The sequence below is a fragment of the Lolium perenne genome, chromosome 5 (assembly GCF_019359855.2).
Source record: "Lolium perenne isolate Kyuss_39 chromosome 5, Kyuss_2.0, whole genome shotgun sequence".
Taxonomy (NCBI): domain Eukaryota; kingdom Viridiplantae; phylum Streptophyta; class Magnoliopsida; order Poales; family Poaceae; genus Lolium; species Lolium perenne.
The window spans coordinates 130,859,124-130,883,611 of NC_067248.2; the positions used below are offsets into that span (position 1 = coordinate 130,859,124).

A 24,488-nucleotide genomic window follows, 5' to 3' on the forward strand; every position below is an offset into this window, starting at 1 on the left:
GTAGTACTACAGAAAGTAAACAAGTGTGGAGAAAGAAAGAAATGTTGTTTAGCTCTTCTATGCATATAAAATGTACTTGTTGACAAGGTTGATCAAGTCTTGCCACCAAATAAATTTTACATGACATAAGAAGAAATAAACCTCAAATCAATCATGTTACCTTATATTGTATTGATATGGATCCAATCATAATATTTTGATATCCTTGTTTAGGCTCATATATAGGACAATCAATAACTCCCACTTTGATAGTTCTCAAATTAGAAATTGTATTAACTCCATATATTTTATCAATCCTCTTGGGAAAATAAACAGTATGCTCCTTGTCATCAACATTGAAAGTAACTTTTCCTTTATTGCAATCAATAACAGCCCCTGCAGTGTTAAGAAAAGGTCTTCCAAGAATAATAGACATATTATCATCTTCAGGCATTTCCAACACAACAAAATCAGTTAATATTAAGCAATTATTAGCAACTTGAACAGGAACATCCTCACATATACCAACAGGAATAGCAGTAGATTTATCAGCCATTTGCAAAGATATATCAGTTGGTATCAACTTATCCAAATAAAGTCTCTTGTAAAGAGAAAAAGGCATAACACTAACTCCTGCTCCCAAATCACATAGAGCAGTTCTAACATAATTATTCTTGATGGAACAAGGGATAGTCGGTATACCTGGGTCTCCCAGCTTCTTTGGAACTCTGCCATTGAAAGAGTAATTAGCAAGCATAGTGGAAATCTCCTCATTAGGAATTTTCCTTTTGTTAGAGACAATATCTTTCATATACTTTGAATAAGGAGGCAATTTAATAGCATCGGTCAAAGGGATTTGCAGGAACAAAGGTTTCATCCAATCACAAAATTTATTATAGTGTTCTTCCTCCTTTTTTAGTTTCTTAACAGGAAAAGGCATTTGCTTTTGAACCCAAGGTTCTCTTTCATTACCATGTTTCTTAGCAATAAAATCTTCTTTAGTGTACTTTTTATTTTTAGCATGCTTTTCAGGTTCATCTTCAACCTCTTCTTTATTAGAAACATCATTCATATCATTATCTTTATCATGTTCATTACCACTTTCAGTTTCAGCATCAGAAATAGAAATACTATTAGGATCATTAACAGGCTCAGAGGATTCTACAACAGTTTTATGTTTCTTCTTCTTTTTCTTAGAAGGAGCACTAGTTTCTTTGGTTCGTTGAGAATCTTGTTCAACTATTTTGGGATACCCCTCGGGATATAGAGGATCCTGAGGGGAAACACCGCCTCTAGTTGTTACTTCATAAGCATGTTTTTCTTTAGAAGTATTTCTTAACAAGTCATTTTGCACTTTAGTGAGTTGATCAATTTGAGTTTGAACCATATGAAAATGTTTAACAAGCATCTTAACATCATTGGAGGTTCTCTCCACAATATCATGCAATTTACTAATAGCTTGAGAATTTTCCATTAAATGATTCTCTACTGTCATATTAAAGTTATCTTGCTTAACAACATAATTATCAAATTCATCTAAACATTGATCAGGAGGTTTTGAGTAAGGAATATCTTCTTTATCAAAGCGTCGAAGAGAATGTACCTCAATTGTGGATGAAGGGGGAGTTATCTTACATAAATCTTCTATGGGAGGTAAATTCTTCACATCTTCAGATTTAATACCTTTCTCTTTAAGAGATTTCTTGGCTTCCTTCATATCTTCATCATTTAATTCAATCATACCCCTCTTCTTCAATATTGGTGTTGGGGTTGGTTAAGGTGTAGTCCAATCATCATGATTTTGGCTTATTCTAGCCATTAATTCTTCAGCTTCGTCTGGAGTTCTTTTCCTAAAAACACAACCAGCACAACTGTCCAGGTATGCCCTTTTCTTGTAGTGGATGGTAATATGGCGACTTTAGCATTGCGAGGTTTACCCATGATGGAGAATTTGCAGCGAACAATATCAATTCAAGTGAACTTGCAAATAAAGCTATGCTCCCCAGCAACGGCGCCAGAAAATAGTCTTGATGACCCACAAGTATAGGGGATCGCAACAGTCTTCGAGGGAAGTAAAACCCAATTTATTGATTCGACACAAGGGGAGCCAAAAAATATTTGTAATCCTTAACAGCGGAGTTGTCAATTCAGCTGCACCTGGAAACAGACTTGCTCGCAATAGTTTATCAGTAGCAATAGTTTTATAGCAGTAGCAGTAGTGAAATATAAGCAGCAGTATAATAAAGACAGCAGTAATGATTATAGTAAACAGCAGGATTAAAATACTGTAGGCATAGGGATGGATGAACGGGCGCTGCATGGATAAGATAACTCATGTAATAATCAAGACAATGCATTTGCAGATAATAATAAAACAGTATCCAAGTACTAAATAACCATATGCATGTGTTCCGTATATAGTCGTACGTGCTCGCAATGAGAAACTTGCACAACATCTTTTGTCCTACCAGCCGGTGGCAGCCGGGCCTCTAGGGAAACTACTGGTAATTAAGTTACTCCTTTTAATAGAGTACCGGAGCAAAGGATTAACACTACGTGAACACATGTGATCCTCATATCACAACCTTCCCCTCCGCTGTCACTTTGGGGCCTCGGGTTCCGGACAGCAATATGTGTATACAACTTGCAGGTAAGATCATAAAACAATGAATATCATCATGAATCAATAACATGTTCAGATCTAAAATCATGGCACTCGGGCCCTAGTGACAAGGTATTGACTTGTCAATGCCTATGGATTGTAGGCTAGGGTTTAGTTAGAAGTAGAGGGTAAGTAGATCTCGAAGGTTTCAGCCGAAAAGTACTCGACGACTATGAAAACTAGGGTTTGCAGACAATGATTCGATTGATTCCTTGTCCCTCGACTCCCCTTTATATAGGAGGTGAAGCCGAGGGATTCGTGCTATACAAGTTTACAGAGTCCGGGACGGTTTCTAACTCATCCCGCCAGATTACAAACAACACTTCCTATTACAACTCTATCTTTCCTTAGTAAATCTTGGGCTCCCGAATCTTCTTATTCTTCGGGTATTGGGCTTCCAGTAAACCCCGGGTACCATCTTCGGCAGGCCCATTTGGGATGCCTATGTCAGTAGCCCCCGAGATTTTGCTTGAATCGTAGAGTCAGGGAAAATCTCCATTGTTTATTTTTACTCGAAAGCTTTAACCTTTTATATTTTTTCACATAAAATTCTATATTGTACAGGGATACTGGTAATTGGGGCTAGTTCATCTGACGGATCAGGTACTAGTTAACTGCTCTAGTGGCAATCCGCAAAAACCTACTTCAAAATCACGTCCCCGGACATGATCTCGGGATACTGGTGTAAAACGTCGACAGGTGCCGCTTAAGGTCTTACCATTCTGTCGAGTCCCAGTCAAATTTATCGGGTACCTAACGCGTCCGTTAGGATTTTTCTTCGTATCTGTTGATACGGATAAAAGTAGCAGAGCGCAGTCTTTGGCGATGCCACGCCCAGCAGAACGGATCTGGGGTCTTACCTTCGCAAATTTGCGGCATTCAGAAATTGATCGCAACTTCGGCGTTCTGAGAATATATTGTCGAGTGCTTTTCCGGCTGTTGGAATGGCACATTTTATCGAGTCACATATGACTTATATTGTTCTCCCGATGGGAGTATATGTAGAGTTAATTATAACTCGAAATATACTCTCTTGTTTTTCTATTTTTGTTAATTTCATCGGGCACGCGAACAGCGTTCCCGATGGGAGTAGCCCCCGAGGCTACAACCAAGAACTTGTGCTTGGTTGTAGGCTCAACATTTTAGTCCACCTTGTCGCTATATTTTCATTACTTCCCAATATGATCTCTTTCTTCTTCTCTCTTTTTTTATCTCTCGGGTGCGCGAACAGCGCTCCCGATGGGAGTAGCCCCCGAGGCTACAGCCAAGGACTTGTGCTTGGTTGTAGGCTCCCGCAATTTCTATATTTGTCATACTCGAAAATTTACTTTTTTCTGAAGTAGCCCCCGAGCATTTGGGCAAAAACTTGTATTTGACCAAAGGCTCCCGAAGTATTGAATAATTCTTTCTGTCGCCACTTTTCTTTTGTTTTTCTTGTCGACATACTTCCCTTAATCAAATTTACTTCATCCTTCTCTAATAGTCGTGATTTTTCTGCCCTGTGGGTCCATTGCTTCGACCACGTTGACACGTCGTGCAAGTAGTGGACACACGTCCTCCGCTTTTCCTGGCGCACGTACGGTAACGCCTATTTCAGTAAAAATACTCTTTTGCCCTTGTGTCTAGAAGATCCATCCTCACCACACGATTTCTTCATCCAACGGCACACTGCTTCACCCGATTCTTATATAAACCCTTCTTCAACCTTCGTTCATCCCCTCGCTTGCGCCGCTCACCTGTTCCTCTTCGCAAAACTTCCCCTGCGCCCAACTCTCTCCAATCTTCCGTACGCATATACATTGCTCTGCCCGCTGCCATTGATGCCACCGCGCACGCGTCTGACTCGCCACAGCACGCCGGAATCCAAGATGGCCGCCGAGGATCTTGAGTGGGAGAGATCCAAAATCTCCAACCAAGACACCAATACGCTGAAGAGGCTCGGCCTCATGACGAAGGAGGACGCCATCCGCTTTCCTAGCGAAGAAAGCTACCCCAAGCCTCCAATGGAGTATCGGGTTAGTTTTGTTGATCACTTGATCCGCGGCCTTTCGACCCCAATCCACGATTTCCTCCGCGGCCTTCTTTTCGTTTATGGGATTCAACTGCACCAGTTGACCCCCAACTCCATCCTTCATATTTCTATTTTCATCACGCTTTGCGAATGCTTCCTCGGAATCCCTCCCAATTGGGCTCTGTGGAAGCGCATTTTCTGCCTCCGCCGCAATGGCTCCCACAACGTCACCTATAACATAGGTGGCGTTGTTATTTGTGTTCGTACTGATGTCGACTACTTCGACGTCAAGTTTCCTGATTCTGTCCAAGGATGGCACAAGAAGTGGCTCTACATCCACGAAGAAAGTGCCAACTCCGTTGAGCACAACATAATGCCTTTCGACGGAAGTGCCAGAATTCAGCGCCGCCGCTCCTGGGATGCCGAAGCTTCCGAGGAAGAGAAAAAGGCGACAGAGGCACTGATGTCTCGCATTCGCCAACTTCAAAATACTCGAGGCAAAGAGCTTTCTGGTGTTCAAATCACTGCCTATTTCCTTAGGATTAGAGTGCAGCCTCTTCAAGCTCGCAAAAATCCCCTTTGGACGTATTCTGGTAAAAATGACGCCAACAGAATGTCCGGTGATCTTTCCACCAAGGACTTGGAAAAATTGGTTCGAAGAATTTCTCGATTAGGCAAGAAGGATCCTATTCCCTCCTCCTGTCGAGTGGAACCATACAGTGCTTCCAATCCTCTTCCCGAGGTATTTTGTCTTCTCGAATTTCTATCTTGTTCTGAACTGTTCCTTGTATCTTATTGCAGTGGTATCTCACTTATTCTCTTTTGTCACTATTTCCTTGTAGAATCATCCTACTATGGCTTCCCTTCCTCCTCTTCCGGAGGATGGAGAGGTCGAAGAAAGAGCTGTTGTCGATGATGACAACCAGGAGACCCCCTCTTTTGTAAATGAACCCGCAGATTCTCGAAAATCTGCGGGATCTACTGAGAGGGATGCTGCCTCTGAAGATACAACATCAGCACAATCTCCTCCTCCTGCTGTTTCTCCGAAGAGCAAAAGGAAAAGGAGCAATGCCGAAGATTCCGGGACCTCGAAACCCGAAGAAACTGCTCCTGCACCTCGAAAAGCAGCTTATGATCCATACATCGAGAGTATCATCAGCTCGTAGGTTCCTTGCTCTTTTCCTTTTTTATTTGAAGAATTTTATTTTGCCTTGCTTTTTATGCTGCCACTATTTTGTCACAGTGATGATGAAGAAACACCAACTTTAGATGTGGCTGCTCGAACGAGCACGTCACATACTTTAGTTATTTCAGAAAAACCAGTTGAAGGGGAGGAATCGTCGCCTCCTCAACAAAATGTTGATACATCTACCCCTTCGAGCCCCCGTGCCCCTTCACCAAAAAGGGCACGGGTTGAAAAGATTGTTGATCCTGCCCCTCAGTTGGGCAGTTCGTCGACCCCGCTCCTAGATGATGTAAGTTTGTCGACATCTATATCTTCCTTATTTTGTTTTTTCACACCTTTTTTTTTTTTTATGCCGATGTTTCTCTTTACTGTGTTCACGCTGAACAGCCTATGATCAAGGATCTTCTCCGCATCGGTTCCAAATTTATTGGGTACCGTGAATATGCTAATAGAGCCGAAGGTAACGACTTTCATACTTGTCGTTTTTCCTTAATTTGTCACTCCTGTTGCTTGCCGCGATTTTTTGATCTTTCTTCTCTCTTTTTTCTATATCTCGATAGAGAAACTTGCAGAGGCTAACGAACGCGCCGACGCACTGGCTCAAAAACTTGAGCAAAGTGAGGCGGCTCGCAAGAAAGCCGAACTCGCTGCTAGCAAAGCCAAGGTCGAAGCTGATGAAGCTAAGGCGAAAGCTGCTGGTGTCGAGGAACTGCAGAAGAAACTTGAGGATGCGACAGCTGCCTTGGATGAGCACAAAGCTGCACAAGCTTCTCGTGACGAAGGAATCCTCAAGCGTTTGAAGTCGCAAAGTCGACGTACTCTGAGTAATATTATCAATCCCTTTTATTTTACTGCACTTCCTGTTTCTTGGTTGTTGACTGATGTCTTGTCTCGTGTGGCAGCCCAAACAAACCAGGATTTTGATCTGGATAATCCTGTCAACGATCCTCTCCTTGACGCACTTTCTCTTCTGGAGTTTCACGGGCGCGAAATTCGTGAAGGCGTGGCAAATGCTAATGCAGGATTGTCAGCGTTGTTCCCTTATTTCTTCCCGAAGAAAGAAGAACCCGCAACTTTCCTTAACCTCGCCAAGATGTTTAATGCTTCGGAAGACCTGGGATTGAAGATGCGTCAGGAGAATATGAAGGTTGCTGTCGAGAGTACTGTTGCCCTGGTTGCTGACAGCCAACAGACGCTTGATTGGATGAAGGTTGGCGACACCCGCCGATAGAGCGATCGAGATGGAGGTCGCTGATCAAGGCGGCCAAGCCCAACACGAAGAAGATCTTGGCGTATCTGGGGATCAAGCCAGCTTCAACTCCTAGCTCCTCGAGGCCGGAGGTCTAGTTGCATGCCTCTCGTTTTTCTTTCTCGTTTCTTTTGCTTCTGTCGCCAAAGTAGTCATTTGGCGACACGTACTTTCTTAACTCCACTGTAATGCCCTTGTAATTATTCCAAGAGATTAATGAAGACTTCTATCTTTGCTTGTTATTTGATGTTGTCTTGTTTATTTTTCAGTTGATATTTGATAACTATACTCCATCTTCTGCTCCTTCCAATGTTTCGCCTTCTTCTTCCCGCGCGAGGAAAGCTTTTGGTGATACCGCTCCTGTCGACGATACCTTGTCGCAAGAACTGGATGAACTTCGGCAACAACTTCAGTATGCGAAGAAGCAAACACTTGTGATGATGGAGCAATCTCGTAAGTCATCTGAAGCCGAAAAAATTGCTCTTCAACAAGCTCGCGAGGCCGTAGCTGCTAAGGAAATTTCTGCTTCCGAGGCTGAAAAGGCGACTATTCGAGAAAATTTCATGCTCGAATTAATGAATGAAGCCAGTGCAGATATGTCGGGTATGCCTGTTTCATCCGCCGATATCCTTTATCTCGCATACTATTGTTTCTTGAAGGTTTCCGCTTCTTTGTTTTGATAGGTGCCTTTACCGATGCTGCCGAGGAAGAGAGGGTGAATGCGAGGACAACCCTCCTTGTTAATCTCTCCTTGGACCCTGGTTCTTGGTTTTGGGCTACCCCGGAAAGGACCCGCCAAATTGTCAGATTTCAAGATCGCGCCTCTCAAACTCGCGATTTCCTCGACTTCTGTACCAAGACCTTGTCCATGGTTTACAACTCCATGTTTCCTCGGAACGTCCAACCAAAAACTCTTCCTGAATTGATGGAAAGGTTCAAGGATGCTCGCAGTATCCATGATTTTGTCAAAGCTCAACTAGTAGCTGGCGCCGCATTTGCTCTTATCATGCTCCAAATCTGCCACTCGAAGCTTGACCTTACCCAGGTTGTCGAGAAGGTTCACCAAAAGGTAAAACGTCGGAGAGTTGGTGTTGACAGGATTAACACGAAGGTTACGCCTATAGCCGAAGAAATGATTGAGGACCTACTTCGGATGGATGCCGACTTTTTTGCCGATGGCCATTATGCCGATTTTCTTGGTGCTGCTCCTGAGGAAAACAGGGTTACTCTTGATGACATATTGAATCAAGACTAGTTATTTTCTTCTTGTAGATATTTTTTCTTTGTAATCCATGACTATATTGTAAAGCAATCATTATATTTCTCTGTTTGTTTAGCCCCCGAGTGTTTCGGTGACTCTTTACTATATTTGTATACTTGCGAGGTTTTGAACCAAGGCATTTATATATTTAAGGCGAATATGAGCCCCCAAGCTTTTTATTGAGTACTATTTTGTATTTTTGTTGACTCACGAGGTATTTGAATACCAAGGCAAGTTTTTCCTTTTGTCGATGAACTATATTGAAATTCGTCGGAGCGAAAACTTTGGTCATGTCGATAAAGAAGAAAAGTTATATTGTCACTATCTTTATTATATTGCAGCACCGCGAGCCCGCCTCATTAAAAACCTTCTCCGGCCCCACTCGGTGCCCCGAAAAAGGAAAAGAGTGCGTCTGAAAACTCGCGGGCGTTTCAGGACATTGAAGCTTTACAAAGACTATATTTTGACTCTAGGCGTAAAAACGCCTAAGTTGCGCCACGTTCCAGGGGTTTGGCTCCTCCACCCCTGTCTTCTTGTCCTTTATTCTGTATGCTCCTCCTCCAATTACTTCCGTGACAATGTAAGGGCCAAGCCATGGTGACTCGAGTTTTTCATGACTTTTTTGCGTGAGCCGAAGAACTAGGTCTCCCACCTGAAAAGATCTTGGCCGCAAACGTCGACTGTGGTAATTCTTCAAGTCCTGTTGATATTTGGTTACCCGAGATAATACTTCATCTCGAGCTTCATCAAGTGCGTCGACGTCGTCTTCTAGCACTCTTCTCGACGTTTCTTCATTATATTCAGCGACACGTGGAGAGTTGTGCTCTATCTCGATTGGTAGTACTGCCTCTGCTCCATGAACCAGGAAAAACGGAGTTTCCTGCGTTGCTGTGTTTGGTGTTGTTCGGATGCTCCACAACACGCTTGGTAGTTCTTCTGGCCAGGTATGTCGAGCTTTTTCCAGTGGTCCTAACAAGCGCTTCTTGATACCATTGCAGATGATGCCATTGGCTTTCTCGACTTGCCCATTGGTTTGAGGATGTGCAACTGACGCAAAGTTCAGCTTAATACCCACCTCTTCGCAATAATCTTTGAATTCATGGGATGTGAAGTTACTGCCGTTGTCCTGTGACGATGCTGTGGGGCACTCCAAATCTGAAGACGAGGCCTTTTACTTAATTTTATCATGCGGATGCTCCATCTGGTGAATTTATCGGCTTCGCTTCTATCCACTTTGTAAACTTATCGACAGCTACTAGCATGTACTCCTTTCCTCCTGGCCAAGATTTGTGTAACTTACCCACCATATCAAGTCCCCATTGAGCAAAGGGCCATGACAATGGTATTGGTGCTAGCTCTGCTGCTGGAGAGTGGGGTTTTGCGGCAAACCTTTGACACGCGTCGCAAGTTCTTACTATGTCCTTGGCGTCCTCGATTGCTGTCAACCAGTAGAATCCTGCCCGAAAAACCTTGGCTGCAATAGCTCGACTACTTGCGTGGTGGCCACATATTCCTTCGTGTACATCCTTCAGAATTATTCTTCCTTCTTCGGGTGTGACGCACCTTTGCAAGACGCCCGAAATACTTCGCTTATACAATTCTTCCTTGACCACCGTGAAAGCTTTGGAGCGTCGAATTACTCGCCTTGCTTCAACTGGATCGTCAGGTATTTCTTTCCTAAGGATATATGATATGTACGGCTGCATCCACGGTATCTGTATCATCATGACCAAGTCCTGATCTTCTTCGTCCTCTTGCTTTTCCTTGGCAGCCCCCGAGGGTTTCTTCTCCTTCTTTTTGACTTTGTTGGCTTAGTGGATCTCTCTCGTTATCTCTTCCCGAATACACCTGGCGGGACCGGAAGGCACTGTGACCCGATGTTTGCAAGAACGTCGTCGTCGTTGCTCAACCTGCTAATATGATTTACTTCGCATCCATCGAATAACTTCTCAAGCTCGTTGTACACCTCCTTGTATGCCATCATGCTATCATTGACTGCATCACATTGGTTCATAACTTGCCGAGCCACCAACCGTGAGTCGCCAAAGATTTTTAATCGAGTTGCTCCGCAGCTTTCGCCATCTTCATCCCGTGTATGAGAGCCTCATATTCTGCTTCATTGTTAGATGCGTTAAGGAACGTCATCCGGAGGATGTACTTCAATTTGTCGCCTTCAGGTGATATGAGTACTACTCCTGCGCCAGCTCCTTCTAGTCTCTTGGACCCATCAAAGTTCATGGTCCAAGTTCTCGATAAATCTGGAGGTCCTGTATTTTGCAACTCCATCCATTCTGCGATGAAGTCTGGCAGTATTTGCGACTTTATTGCTTTTCTTTTTTCATACGTGATGTCCCGAGGGGAAAGTTCTATTCCCCAAAGGGAGACACGACCCGTAGCTTCTGGGTTATTCAGTATATTTGACAAGGGAGCTTCATTGACCACTATGATCGGGTGTGCCGAAAAATAGTGGCGCAATTTTCGTGCTGTCGTGAACACTCCATATGCTAGCTTTTGGTACTGAGGGTACCTTTGTTTTGAAGGTGACAAGACTTCGCTCACGAAGTATACTGGCCGCTGCACTCCATGGATTTTCCCTTCTTCTTCTCTTTCGACAACTAATACCGTGCTAACCACTTGGGGCGTGGCTGCAATATATAGCAGGAGGGGTTCCTTTTCCTTTGGAGCCACCAGGATTGGTGGTGTCGAGATTTTTCGCTTCAGATCCTCGAAAGCTCTGTCGGCCTCTTCGTTCCACTGGAATTTATCTCCTTGTTTTATCAGCGCATAAAATGGTAACGCTTTTTCTCCTAACCTGGCGACGAACCTGCTCAAAGCTGCGATCGCCCGATTAGCTGTCGTATTTCTTTCAACTTTGTTGGCTTTCTCATTGTTACTATGGCTTGTATTTTGTCGGGATTTGCTTCAATCCCTCTTGCCGAAACTAGAAACCCCAGAAGTTCTCCTGCTGGGACGCCAAAAGAACACTTCGTCGGGTTCAGTTTGAGGCAGAATTTGTCGAGGTTGTCAAAAGTTTCTTTGAGATCCTCGATCAGCGTTGTCCCCTTTTTTGATGTTATGACGACATCATCGATGTATACTTGCACATTTTTCCCGATCTGTGTTGCTAAACACTTCTGCATCATCCTCTGATATGTTGCTCCCGCATTTTTTAGACCAAAGGGCATTGTCTTGTAGCAAAACACGCCGTAAGGTGTAATAAACGCTGTCTTGGCTTCATCATCTTCTTTTAATCTGATCTGGTTATAACCAGAGTATGCATCCAAGAAGGAAAGACGTTCACAACCTTACGGCGCCAATATCTTGTCCTGACCAATTAAGGTACTCAACTGTTGGTGGAGGCATTTTCTCTGCCATAAACACCTGTCGTGAGATTACTTTTTGAGCTCTATTGGACGGCCTTCCCTTCTGAATCATCGACACTGCTCCGTTGGAGTTAGGATCAACATAGGGTGGTGGTGCAGGTGCTGCCGCTATTCTTAGCTGGTGTCGATTGTCCTCTGTAATCGCGGGAGGTGGCGGTAGATGAACTTCGCTCCTAGGCTCCCGAGGGTTTCTCTGTGCTGCTCGAGCGTGAGCATTTTCTGCGTATCTGAACATTGCCTGAAAATTTTGACAGTCTTTCTGCAGGTGCCCTGACTGTCTCTTCCCGTTGCTGTCAAGGAAGAAATGCATCTGGCACGGTCCGTTCAGCATTTCCTCGGGGGACACGAAAGGTCTTGGAAACCTCGGCCCACTATTTTGCCTGTTGCGTGAATCATCCCTATTATCACCTCGCTGTTCACTGCTTCTCTGGTAATCATCTCTGTTGCCTCCTGTATTTGTCCGAAAACCTGCCGAAATTTGTCCTGGAGCGTCGTAGTTGTGGTACGTCCGAGGAAATCTTCGCCTCGGTTGATAGTTTCGACCACGGTCCTCATCTTGGATAAAATACCTTCATCGAGGCGCATATGTGACTCGGCTACAATCCATAGGCATCGTGGTCGTGGGTTCGATTCCCACAGACGGCGCCAATTGACAAGGTATTGACTTGTCAATGCCTATGGATTGTAGGCTAGGGTTTAGTTAGAAGTAGAGGGTAAGTAGATCTCGAAGGTTTCAGCCGAAAAGTACTCGACGACTATGAAAACTAGGGTTTGCAGACAATGATTCGATTGATTCCTTGTCCCTCGACTCCCCTTTATATAGGAGGTGAAGCCGAGGGATTCGTGCTATACAAGTTTACAGAGTCCGGGACGGTTTCTAACTCATCCCGCCAGATTACAAACAACACTTCCTATTACAACTCTATCTTTCCTTAGTAAATCTTGGGCTCCCGAATCTTCTTATTCTTCGGGTATTGGGCTTCCAGTAAACCCCGGGTACCATCTTCGGCAGGCCCATTTGGGATGCCTATGTCACCTAGTGACAAGCATTAAGCATAACAAGTTGCAACAATATCATAAAAGTGCCAACAACGGATACTAGGCACCATGCCCTAACAATCTTATGGCTATTACATGAACAATCTCATCCAATCCCTACCATCCCCTTCAGCCTACACATGGATGGTGGAAGCATGGATGGTTGATGGAGAGGCGTCGGTGGCGATGATGGCGATGATCTCCTCCAATTCCCCGTCCCGGCAGGGTGCCAGAACGGAGTTTCTAATCCCGAGATTGGGTTTCGCGACGGCGGCGGAGTACTGGATGTCTTCTGCAAAATTGGTCGAACCCCCGTGCGTTTTTAGGTCAAGGGCTTTAAGTAGTCCAGAGGGGAGCGTCGGGGGCTGGCCGAGGCGGCGTCCCCATATGGCGGCGCGCCCCAGGGGCCCACCGCACCGCCATGTGGTGTGCGCCCCTCGTGGCCCCCTCCGTCTCGTCTTCTGGCTCCGTAGGTCTTCTGTGAAAATAGGCCCATTGCAATTATTTCCGGGGATTTTCCTGAAAGTTGATTTTCTGCACAAAAATAAGGCACCAGGGCAATTCTGCTGAAAACATCGTTAATCCGTGTTAGTTGTATCCAAAATACACAAATTAGAGGCAAAACAATAGCAAAAGTGTTCAGGAAAGTAGATACGTTTTGGACGTATCACGCCTCAAACCCTAAAGTAGCGTTCTGCACGCGCCACGTAGAGGTCCTTTTGTCACGGGTGGTAATACCGCTCGCGACAAAAGGTGTGTCACCTGGGCACCCGCGCCTGCCACGTGGTGGACCATATGTTGCGGGTGGTAAGCGATCCCCGATAAAAGGTGGCTGGCCGCCCGCGATAAAAGGGGCTTACGGCCCGCAACATTAGGCATGTTCTCCACTAGTGAGGTACCACCACGGGAACTGCCGCCGACGGTTCCTGCGCGTACTTCCGTTTCGGATGCTGCTGCCCCTTAATCTCTCATCGCCCCATCTTGCCAGAAACCCCTACGATGGAGAGGATGGCAGCGCTGCTTCGAGGCGCCACCGCGGCTGCGAGCCAGGGCCTGGTAACGGTGAAAGTGCAGAGGACAGCTGCTCCGAGCTAGGACCGGTGATGGCGACGGGGCAGACGGTGGATATCCTTGGCCTCGACCTCTGTGGCCACATGTGTTGTAGGTGGGGGAGACGCCTTTGTGCTTCTACATACGTCTGCCAACGCTACAAATCATCCGCCTCCGATACTACAAGCCTGTGTTTGCCAATGATGCACGAGCGGCGGCGATACTGTAGGTTCACCACGGTGCAGGTGCTACCATCGGGTGACGGTGTTGCTTCGAGCAGCGGCGAGTTGCTACCTACCTATAATTTTTATTGCGACAATAATTTTGTGAATTTGCTATAATATTATAAAATTGTTGCTACTCTCCAAACGAAGTCGATTTTGCTACATTAGCTTTTTTATTTCTCCAGCGATGGCAATGTCGCTATCAAGGTCGATCTATTGCTACAATAGTATATAAATGTTTTGCTATAATGTTACAAAGTTTTTTCTACGATGTATGTGACGTGAGTCTCCAACAAAGTCGGTTGCACAACTTTTTTTTTTCTCCGATGATGTTTTCGACGAAGTTATTTTTTGCTAATTTATGGGTGATTTTTTTTTTTGCAAAAATCAGGTTAATTTTGCTACATTGGTGTTTTATGGCAGCAAAAGTGAGAATTTAGGTGTAAATAGAATTTGCTACAAACGAAACCTTTTTTTTTGCTACACTGGTGTTTTATGGATGCAAAAGTAGGAATTTGGGTGTGAATAGATTTTGCTACAAACAAAGCGTTATTTGCTATACTGGTACATTATGGAAGCAAAACTGGGATTTAAGTGCGAATAAATTTTGCTATAAACGAAAAGTTTTTTGCTCCATTGGTATATTATGAAAGCAAAACCAGGATTTGGGGAGGCTAGATGGACACGTATCGTTCTCTGGAAGAAGAGGATCAAAAAATTTGATCGTCCGGGGGATGGCAAGCACTGCCCTTCCATATAGGTAAAGTAAATATACAGTTAATATATGTACATTATCATTATAGAAATGTAATAAAGTACTCAATCCGTCTAAAAATAGGTGTCTTAATTTTATCTAGATATGGATGTATCGCTAACTAAAATGCATCTAGATACATTTGTATCTAGACAAAAGTGAGACAAAGTGTCACATATTTTTAGACGAGGAGAGTATAAGACTTAATAAAATAGCAAGACCATGTTATATAAAAATCATAGCTAATTTACTTTATGCCCTCAGTAACATAGGAAACTACTCACATCGATGAGATATGAACATGCCTAATGGCACATAAATTACAACACAGTTAGAGAGTATATAACTCCACCATAGAATAATAATACTACGCCAAATAAGAGCATGGACACGTCATTCAGATCTACACAAACTATGAGGGGGTGACGTCGATCTCAGAGATGTTGGTGATGAGGGTGTGTGTGTGGGGGGGGGGGGGGGGGGGTGAAGAAAGTAATGAGGTGCTCCCCGACGCTGAGTTGGTGTTCACAATAGCGACAGTCTGGGTCCCATATAAGGAGAATACTTTCACCTCTACGGCGGCCTGTGTAATTTCGCATGATTTTTTTGGTGTAAGTTTTTTTCAGGACAAAGGAATACGTAAAGAGGAGGGGGCGAGACAATGTGCGATGTGCCAGGGCCCAGGGGCCACCATGGTGCGGGCAGCCCCTTGGGCGGCGGTTTTTCTCGAGACAGGGGAGTACAAAATGATTTTTCTTGTTTTATTTGAATTTTGTAACGTCATTGAAACATCGAATAAGTAAAGAAGGTGTTTCCACCTCCCAAACTTACATACGAAAGTAAAATAACTTTCAAATAAAATCCCGTAAATCAACTAGAAATAGGTAAATAATACAAGATCAACACAAATAAAATATAAATAAACTAATAGTAACACGATCTAATAATGATGTATAAATGCATGTACAGTACAACATCACACGGGGCCCTAGAGATTTTAAACACCGAGGCACAATCCTAATCGTTGCGCTCGCGTTATGGTGATACTTCAAAGCCGACAGGAATAACCGCGTCGACGATAGTGCACACGCAACGCTTTATTTTTTTATCGTGGCGCATCGCGATTCGCCACACCCTCTCCTACGCGACACGATTACTAAAATGTCTCGGTACATCAATATATGGAGAAGTTACTGCCGTGATAAAGATAAGTCTGACACTGATTTTGCGTTAGTTACGTCATTAGCATCTTGAAACACTTAAATACAAATAGGCCTACTAAATTCATGCTTAATTAGACTCAAATCATAATTTTTTATTTAATTTACGTATAAAATTCCATTTACATCCATTATTTTTCAGTACAAGATTTACTAAAATGTCAGCATCATCATTTTGCTAATGTGGAACTTTCAGTATAAGATTTCCTTAAGAGGAAAGCTTAGTGTTTACCGTTATACCTAAATTTATACATATCAAGCTATCAACAAAAGAAATCTTATTCAGGAAAAATCTCTTAAATTTGTTTGTAGTCTTTGAACACATCTTTGTTCTCCAAAGCTCCCATCGCGCCGGGGTCGTTGAAAGATATTCATGATGTGTGAACAACCTTGTCACCGATCTACATAGCATCATCCGAGCGGCACAAGCTGGGCCCACCAGATTTTGGACCTGATCTTTAGGCCATTTGAGAAAGCGGGACCTAGAGTTGTGCCTCACTCAATCAAACATCCGTTAAGCTAACTTTAGATTTCTACACACTCATACATAACACACGAAACACATGTTGTCAAACCATGCCGCCGCACTCCCTCTCACCACTACTTAACCTAGATCTCTTAGCATTCCCCCTCTCTACGAACACTATTCTCACAACACTCCACTTTACCCACTACGAACCATAGATCACATCCCCATCTCTCCCAAGTTGTGTGTAAGATCAAAATTTGTAGGTAGTCCTTTGCCGGTAACACCCAATATACTCATGGCATGCTGGCACTAGATTCCTGCAGGCAATCTCCATTCTACAGGTATGTTCTTCATCCTAGCTGTTCTTCATGCTGCATCTCGTTCTTTTTGCTCATTTTGAATTGATCTTTTCTATCGTTTGGATCCATCGCGAGGTCGCCACGCTAAAGAGTGACATTGACCAATAGAGAGTGTCATTATTTATTTTGATACACTATGTATATTGCAATGTTGATCTCAAAGGGAAGCAAACAAAAATTGTTTGACCCCATATTTATTATTTTAAAAGTTTGTTTAATGGTGGAATAAGCAAGATTAGAAATCTATTGAGTGCGTCAGTTGCTACCATCTGTTCTTTTTTTGTCATAAATCTTAACTGTGTAATCTATTTGACCAGGTTCATATTTTAGTTCGAGCTACCAAGTACCTTAATTTGTATTCCACCTTTGCTATGCATGGACAAAAGGTCCATAGCTGAAACTAAAATACAATGCCAAACTAACAAATTGACTGTAGCGCACCCTCTGTATAGCGCGAGCGAAGTCCAATGCACAAACATAGAGAGAAAAGAAAGAAACACGAACAGAAAAAATGACTACGCAACAAAGTGCATGAGGTCCTTCTATTACACCATCCACGACCTAATATGCACATATTTCCCGCATCGATAATTTGCACAATCTGTAACACCAAATCTATAAACAATAACGCCCTAGAAAAGGCAAATGAACCGAGCCAATCCACAAGCAGCCATCCCTCTCCTCCACTTCGCTAATGGACCCAAACATTTCCCTCGCTGCACCATGGACAATAAACTCTTCCGTTATCTCTCCCTCCCCAGTTACCCTCAGAGCGATCACGTGACGCCCGAAACGGCTCAGGAAGGCCATGATCCTCTGCACGCGTCGTGGGGGCAACTTCATGACCAGCCTCCTCAGCCACGGGTAAGTGGTAGACCACTCAGCGATCTTGCCTCGTTTTCCATGGAGGCCTACCCAGAAGCCGCCTCTCGGACTCGCCTTGATGTTGTCCGGAAAGCCCGGTAGCTGCACGAGTTCCTCAAGTGTTGAGGCCTTGGGTGTCTTGAGCCAGTACTTGTGGATCTTACCGGTTGTGGTCTCGGTGAGGAGAAGGTGGGATCCGTCTTCGCTCATGAGAATGCCATTAGGGAATGCCAGGCCGTCGACCAATACTTCCACCTCGTTTTTTATGGGGTCATATTTGAGCAATCTTCCGGTAGCATCACCGGATACGACAATGTTCAGAAACTCCCTGCGAGATGGAACACAAAGTCTCACTCGTCAGGTTAGCAAAAATCAATGGTAAATAAGTACGCAGAAGGAAAATGAACGGGCAGCGTTACCTTCTCGGGAACCTCGTGCTGGTCTCGGTGAAGTAGACAACTCCGGTTTCATGGTCGATCTCGACGCCGTTGGCGAAGCTAAATGGGATTCCAGCATGTTGAGGTCCAAGCGGCCTCGACACATTATCTTCAGGACTGACCACTCTCAACCCAAAATAGGCATCTGCGACGTACAACTCCCCGGTCTTGTTGTTGAACTTGAGGCCCAGTGGGCGTCCACAGTCGTGCTCCTTCATCGGATCTTGGGACCCTCTGCAACCATCCAGTCTGCAGTTCACATAATTTGATCAGTTTTACTGTTTTAGTCAAAGATGTTAGGATTAGGAAGAGATCAGACTTGTGTCTTTACAATATGTACTGTTACAAAGGGAAAAACAGAGTGATCCAGGTTAATGAACGAGGTGTGAGATGATCAATCCCACAAGATTTTAGCATCTTTTGTCACGATAAAAAATTGGAAGCATGAAGCATTAGGCCGAACCCGTCCACCGCCTCAGTACCTTGACAAGAGGATCACTGCCGCCGTGACAAGGGTTTAGCCAAGACAATTACTCGAAGTTTTGGGCTAGGCAACAGAGTATCGATCATGACAGCTGTATGTACTGCTGCAACTATTCAAAATAATAATAACAGTAATGCATGTTCAGCAATCACATTCTCATGGTCACTTCGTACTAATGCCGTTTGTGTTTCACGGTTGCAACTAACCTGAAAATTAAAAGGGTGTCGCTCTGCTACTCGTCCCTCAGTTATCAAGAGGAATATGATGTCTAAAAATACAAGGAATGTCTATCACACACGGAAAGCTACATACTGGTGCTTGTTAAATTAGCCCTGATATGCGGTTCGCCAGCTACCCTGAATTCTGTGTCACCTGATTGAACCAAGATGTAGGCATGTTGCATAAAAAGAATGTTGTTTTTTCTGACGAAAAAGAAGAGCTACGAGCACAATTTCGTGTCCTTAAGGATCTGAACCTAGGTGGTGCCGTGGTGGGATTGTAAATCCTCTTGTATTAAAAACAAATATCAATATAGCTAGGTTCCCTCCTTCCGTGCATACAAGGCCAATCTCCAAGGTCACTTATACCAAGTAAAATAAAAATTAAAGATTAACGCTCAGTTAAAAAATAATATCATCAGTTCCCTAAAAAAGTCACAAGGGTCTTCAAGCTAACTTTGCTTAAACATCTACGATCTCAAACAAGACTTGGTAGATGGTGGTCATCCTAAACTATATTAATTAAAGGAATCAAATGGGTAAAAAGATGATTGAAACTTTATTTTAAAATAAAATTACTCACTCGTCTTACGTATAAATGAAACGTGTTACGCACATATTATACTTGTATGAAAAAATAAATACATATCAAATCCATAGGATATGCCCCCATGATTCAATTGTTGAGTTACATAGTGTGTGCACCCGAAGCGGAAGTGATCAGATAATTCATCTAGCTAGGATCTATCTTACAGTGCTGTTAGTAGTCAATTTGTGATCTATCTTGCCACATTTGTTGGAGAAAGGACATGGAAATGTAGCTATGTGAGGCGGTGATGATTGATGAGAGTACCCATTGCCTTTTGGTGTGGACACGGGGAAGATAACAGTGCAGGATTTGTTCGCTTGTACGCGCGTGGAGCTATCGACAATTCTGTCTCCGGCGGTTAGCGCGGCATAACAGCCATACTGTGACATGACATTTACCAAATCATGCATTAGCAAGCAAGTACGGTACATGACTACAGGTACGGCGACCTCACGTCAGTTTCCGATCGAGCGAATGATTGTTACAAGTAAACGTACCATTCATAAGTGAATTAATTGTAGTCCAAGGAATAAATTAACTGCTCCACTTAATTGATCAGAATTTGGTCGTGCAAAGCACCACTCATGAATTGTTAATTCAAAGGGTAAATTCATTGATCCTACTCAAATTTCTTCGGTTAAGCAAGTTGAGAAAGTAAAAGTGAAGGGACTAACAATTGTCAGATCAATAAAAAGTGTATTTTTTTTTGTTGAATGGGTGTGATCAGTTTGCTTTGTTGTTGGAAATCATATTTTAAATTCACAAGAGGTACAGTCTCTTTGGATCCACCTTAATCCCCTTCCATCTCCTAGCAAAATTAAATCACTAGTTCCCTACATAAAAAAATACTAGGGCCTCAAGCTAGTAATATAGCTTGAACACCTATGATCTCAAAAACTAGATATGGTAGGAGCAGATGATTACCATCCCAATTTCCAAACTATATTATTTTTAGGTGTGGCTACTTTCAAGTCGACTGAGAATTAACTTAGTTCTCAATGAAGTGATGCAATCTTGAAAAGTTTGTACTATACGAGTAAGCTTTTATTATGTGAATATGTTTCCACTGCGCGTACCATTTTTAAAATTACAGCCCACTTGCGATCTAGATATCTCAGCTGTAACTGGACTTGAAACTTAAATATCTCAGCTTGCAACTGAATTGTAACTTCACTTGCAATTCATAGATGCACAAATCTCAGATTTTGGACTTGACTGAGCGCTAAGTTAATTCTCAACTAGCCAAGAGCCTACGAATCAGCAATTTCCATTATTTTTAAGGGGGGATGTTCACTAAAAGATGACAGTCATTTTTTTTTTGAAAAAATGCTGACGTCATCTTAGGGACAGACAATCGCACAATTCATGCATCTAGGTTGGATCTACCTTGTGATCTGAACTCGATTGGCTGTTAACCAGAGGGTGTTGGAGAAAGTACAGGGAATGTAGCTATGCGAGGCGGCGGCACCTAGCATTATTTACCTTTTGGTGTGGACACGGCCGGGGAAGATAACATAACAGTGCGGCATTTGGTTGCTTATACGCGCGTGGTCGTGGAGCCATCGACGCCGGCGGCTAGTGCGGCAAAGCAGCCATAGTGGGACGTGACATTACCGAACCATTTGGCGTACGAGTACGGCAACCTCACGTCGTATTCCGATCGAGCGGTTGCCTAAGATCAATCAGCGAACCAATTATATAGTTGGGAAAATAAATTAGCTGCTACTCTAATTAACAGGTCAGGGTTTGATCGTGCAAAGCACCATGAAAGAGTTGCTAATTCGAGGGAAGAGGATAGATTGGTTGCTCTCTGGTCTCTACCCAATTTGATCTATCGGAGCTGGAGGACCACGCGACGCAACGCAACGGAAGCAGCATGGGATATATATGTTGCCATGTTGGAGGAACGAGTAAGAAAGGCTTACAGTTCTGGCGCGGCGGCGGAGGAGTGGTCGACCCAGCGGCGCTCCTCCGGGAGCCACCGGATGACCCTCCCGTCCGAAACGCCGGCGTAGGGCCCATCCCCGCCGATACCGAACGCCACGCTCTCCGGCCCCGCGGCGCCGCCGTCCACGGGGATCAGCTCCAGGTCGCGTATGTCCACGACCGCCCGCGCGTCATCGCCGCGCCGCGACGAGGACGACGACAGGAGCGCCGCCGCTACCGCCACGGCGAGCGCGAGCGCCACGAGCCTGGCGTTGGTGATCATGGTCGCGAGCCACGTACCACGACGGGACGGAATCGAGGGGGATATTATAGTAGTGGAGATCGCTTGGCGACGATATATATGGTCTTCGTCGTCGTGTGGCGACGCCCACGCTGGTTGGTTCTAAGAAAGAAGATCAAATCGCGGAAGTTGAAGGGAAGGGATGAGAGCTGCTTGAACCCTAGCTAGGTGCCATATGTGTCGTGGGCGCTATGGTCTCAATTCGTCGTCTTTCGTGTTGGCGCCAAGAGACGAGATAAGATGATCCTCGGTGGAGCGCACGTCACTGGTTCCCGGAGATGCGGGCTCTATGCACGCATGGCGCACACCCAAAGCCATGTTTTTGTGTTGCTATCGACGGAAACACCCAAGACCATGTGGTTGTCGTGTCCCTTTCGTGCAATCTAGGGTAAGCTTTTCTGCCTGTGGGCCGCTCCGGTCATATTTCAGCTGACTTCCGTCATATGGCCGGGCTGTGCACCATCTTTCTCCCGGCCTCGCGCCGCCACCTAATAGGCCGGCCCAGTATGTATGTTTCTTCTTTTTCTTTCCTTTATTTTTTATGTTTTTTATGATTTCTTTTTTATATATTTTATATTTTTTTGCAATGTTCACGTCTAAAAAGAATGTTGCCTAGGTTTGAAGAAATGTTCATGGGGTTTTAAAAAAATATCAAGGAATTTGGGTCTCGGAAAAAAAATTTCGGGGAGGAGGCAGAAAATCTTCATTCTTATGAAATTTACTGAAAACACATTTTAAGATTTTAAAACACCAAAACTCACACATGTTGATGGACACTATAATACTGCCCAATTATTGTTTCCTTAAGGCCACGCTACACACATAGTAGGGATATGCTTGGTGGTAACGAATAATTAGTGGGCTGAAACATTTGGCCTGTTTTTCTTTTCATTTCTTTCTTTCTATCTTTCTTTCTTTCATTTTTTGAATTCATTTTTATTCCTTTCTTTTAGTTTATTTTTATATGTTTTTTCAATGGTCACGAGCAAGGAAAATTCTTCATAGATAAAATAGGTTCAGTAGGTTTGAAGAAATGCCCATGGGGTTTAAGAGAATAAACATGGATTTGGGACTCCAGAGAAATGTTCGGGGGTACAAAATGTTCAACAGTTCAAAAAGTATATATATTTGCGTTAGTAGACCGACATTGTAATTCATAGAAACTTGGTTTTTCTTCTGAGATTTATTAAAAGCATAGGATTTCAAAACACAAAAATTCTCACGTGGATGTGATGTGATAATGTGGCCTAATGTTTGTTTCCTTCACGTGGCGCTACACACCCAGCCTACTAAGACAGGTGAACATGAGTCCCCTGCTCACCCGGGAACTATCGTCCACTACCATAGCATTTTGATAGTCTTCATGGGCTAGACCAATAAATGCTTCCAAAATTTGTTGTCACTAGAATTTCAGAAATAAAACAATTAAAATTATAACTAGCGGATATACAATGTGTATAAGAAGAAAATAATCCCAACATAATGTATAAAAGTCCCATAACGTATGCAATTCATATCTATGGGTTTGACATGTAGAATTTGTTTATATCACAGAAAATGTTCGTATAGGCCCTACAAATTGGTCCTACATGTAAAACATATGTTTCATGTGTAAAGCATATTCCAAAGTGTATTTCACATACATACAAATAGTAAAGTATTAAAAACTTGTTCAGCTAACATGACTAATTTACTTTGTTTATTTTTTTGTGAAGATATAAAATCAAGATTCTAAAATATACTGAGTTAATTGGTGTGGAAAATCATATTATCCATTTCTTGCAAAAAAACTAAAAATGAAACAAAATTAGATAAATGTAATAAAGAATCAAAGAAGTGAGCTTAACTAACTTGGTTGGTGTAACATCCAGGCTCAGAGCATCTCCACTCGTTTGGCCTCCCCACACCGAAATCCGGGGTTAATTTCGTCCGGATTGGACGAAAAAAATGGCGTGGGGAGGGCCAGTTTCCCAACCGCGATCCCAGTCGTAGACGGCGATTTAATTTTCAAAAACGAAAAGTTGACGAAATACGGCAAAAAACAATTGAATTCAGACTAACTTTAATGATATTTATTATATAGAGGGCGAAGTTCGTACTAGAGGCCGAATTTGAATATATTTGGAATTCGGCCAGGGGAATATAACTATAAATATTAAAACACGGCGCTCTACATGCCGAAATGGCGGTAGAACACCGTGTAGTCCATGTCGCCGTCGCCGCCATCATCGTCGGAGCCGTTGTCGTTGAACTGCGGCGGCGCCGACGCCGCCTGGCTGCTGCCTTGGCCGGGGTCTCCCCACTGGCCAGTGTTGCGAGGCGGGGACGGCGAGGGCTTGTACCACTCGTCGTAGGACTCCTCGAGGTCGATGACGGGGACGGGGACACCGGATGGAGGAGTCGCAGGCCGGCGGTAGTGAGCGGCCTGCTCGAGGAGCCGAGCCTGCCGCTCCGCCTCCTCCTTCTCCCACTGCTCCCTCGGGCCTCGAGGATTGCGGCTTCCTCGGCGTCGTGGACCTCCTCCTTCACCGGCTTCCGCTTCCGCTTCCGCTCGCCGGAGGTGCCTGGTTCGCGCTTGGGGCGAACCAGGCGCTGGTGGCCGCGTGGCGTCGACGACTCGCGGATGACGATTCCGCCGCTGCTGCGCCCACGGTTGCGGGACGGGGAAAGAGGCTCCCGTTTCACCGGCGCCAAGGTTGGCGCCGACCTGGAGCTCGGCGTCGCCCTCGTCGCCGATCCGGACGACGAGGAGCTAGCAGCCATGCGCCGTGGCTGCCAGCTGCCCCGGCAGCGGCTGGCCGATGCCCTCGATGGCGGTGGCATC

At 44.2% G+C, this 24,488-nt stretch overlaps 1 protein-coding gene across 1 annotated transcript; it reads right to left on the reverse strand.

The window, feature by feature from the left end:
* Positions 1 to 17,338: 17,338 nt before the first annotated feature.
* LOC127302661 (protein STRICTOSIDINE SYNTHASE-LIKE 10) lies at positions 17,339 to 21,743 on the reverse strand. The gene is made up of 3 exons (XM_051333190.2): positions 21,363 to 21,743; positions 18,129 to 18,395; positions 17,339 to 18,037 (listed from the first exon to the last, which is right to left on the reverse strand). Exons 1-3 carry the CDS (start codon positions 21,644 to 21,646, stop codon positions 17,461 to 17,463), a joined length of 1,128 nt encoding a protein of 375 aa, XP_051189150.1. The 5' UTR covers positions 21,647 to 21,743; the 3' UTR covers positions 17,339 to 17,460.
* Positions 21,744 to 24,488: the final 2,745 nt, after the last annotated feature.

Excerpts from the sequence above, each read along its gene's own strand:
- LOC127302661 (XM_051333190.2), bottom strand. The coding sequence starts at position 21,646 with ATGATCACCAACGCCAGGCTCGTGGCGCTCGCGCTCGCCGTGGCGGTA. Across the intron at positions 18,396-21,362 it reads TCCGCCGCCGCGCCAGAACT|ACTGGATGGTTGCAGAGGGT; the intron begins GTAAGCCTTTCT and ends TGTGAACTGCAG. Across the intron at positions 18,038-18,128 it reads AGCACGAGGTTCCCGAGAAG|GGAGTTTCTGAACATTGTCG; the intron begins GTAACGCTGCCC and ends TCCATCTCGCAG.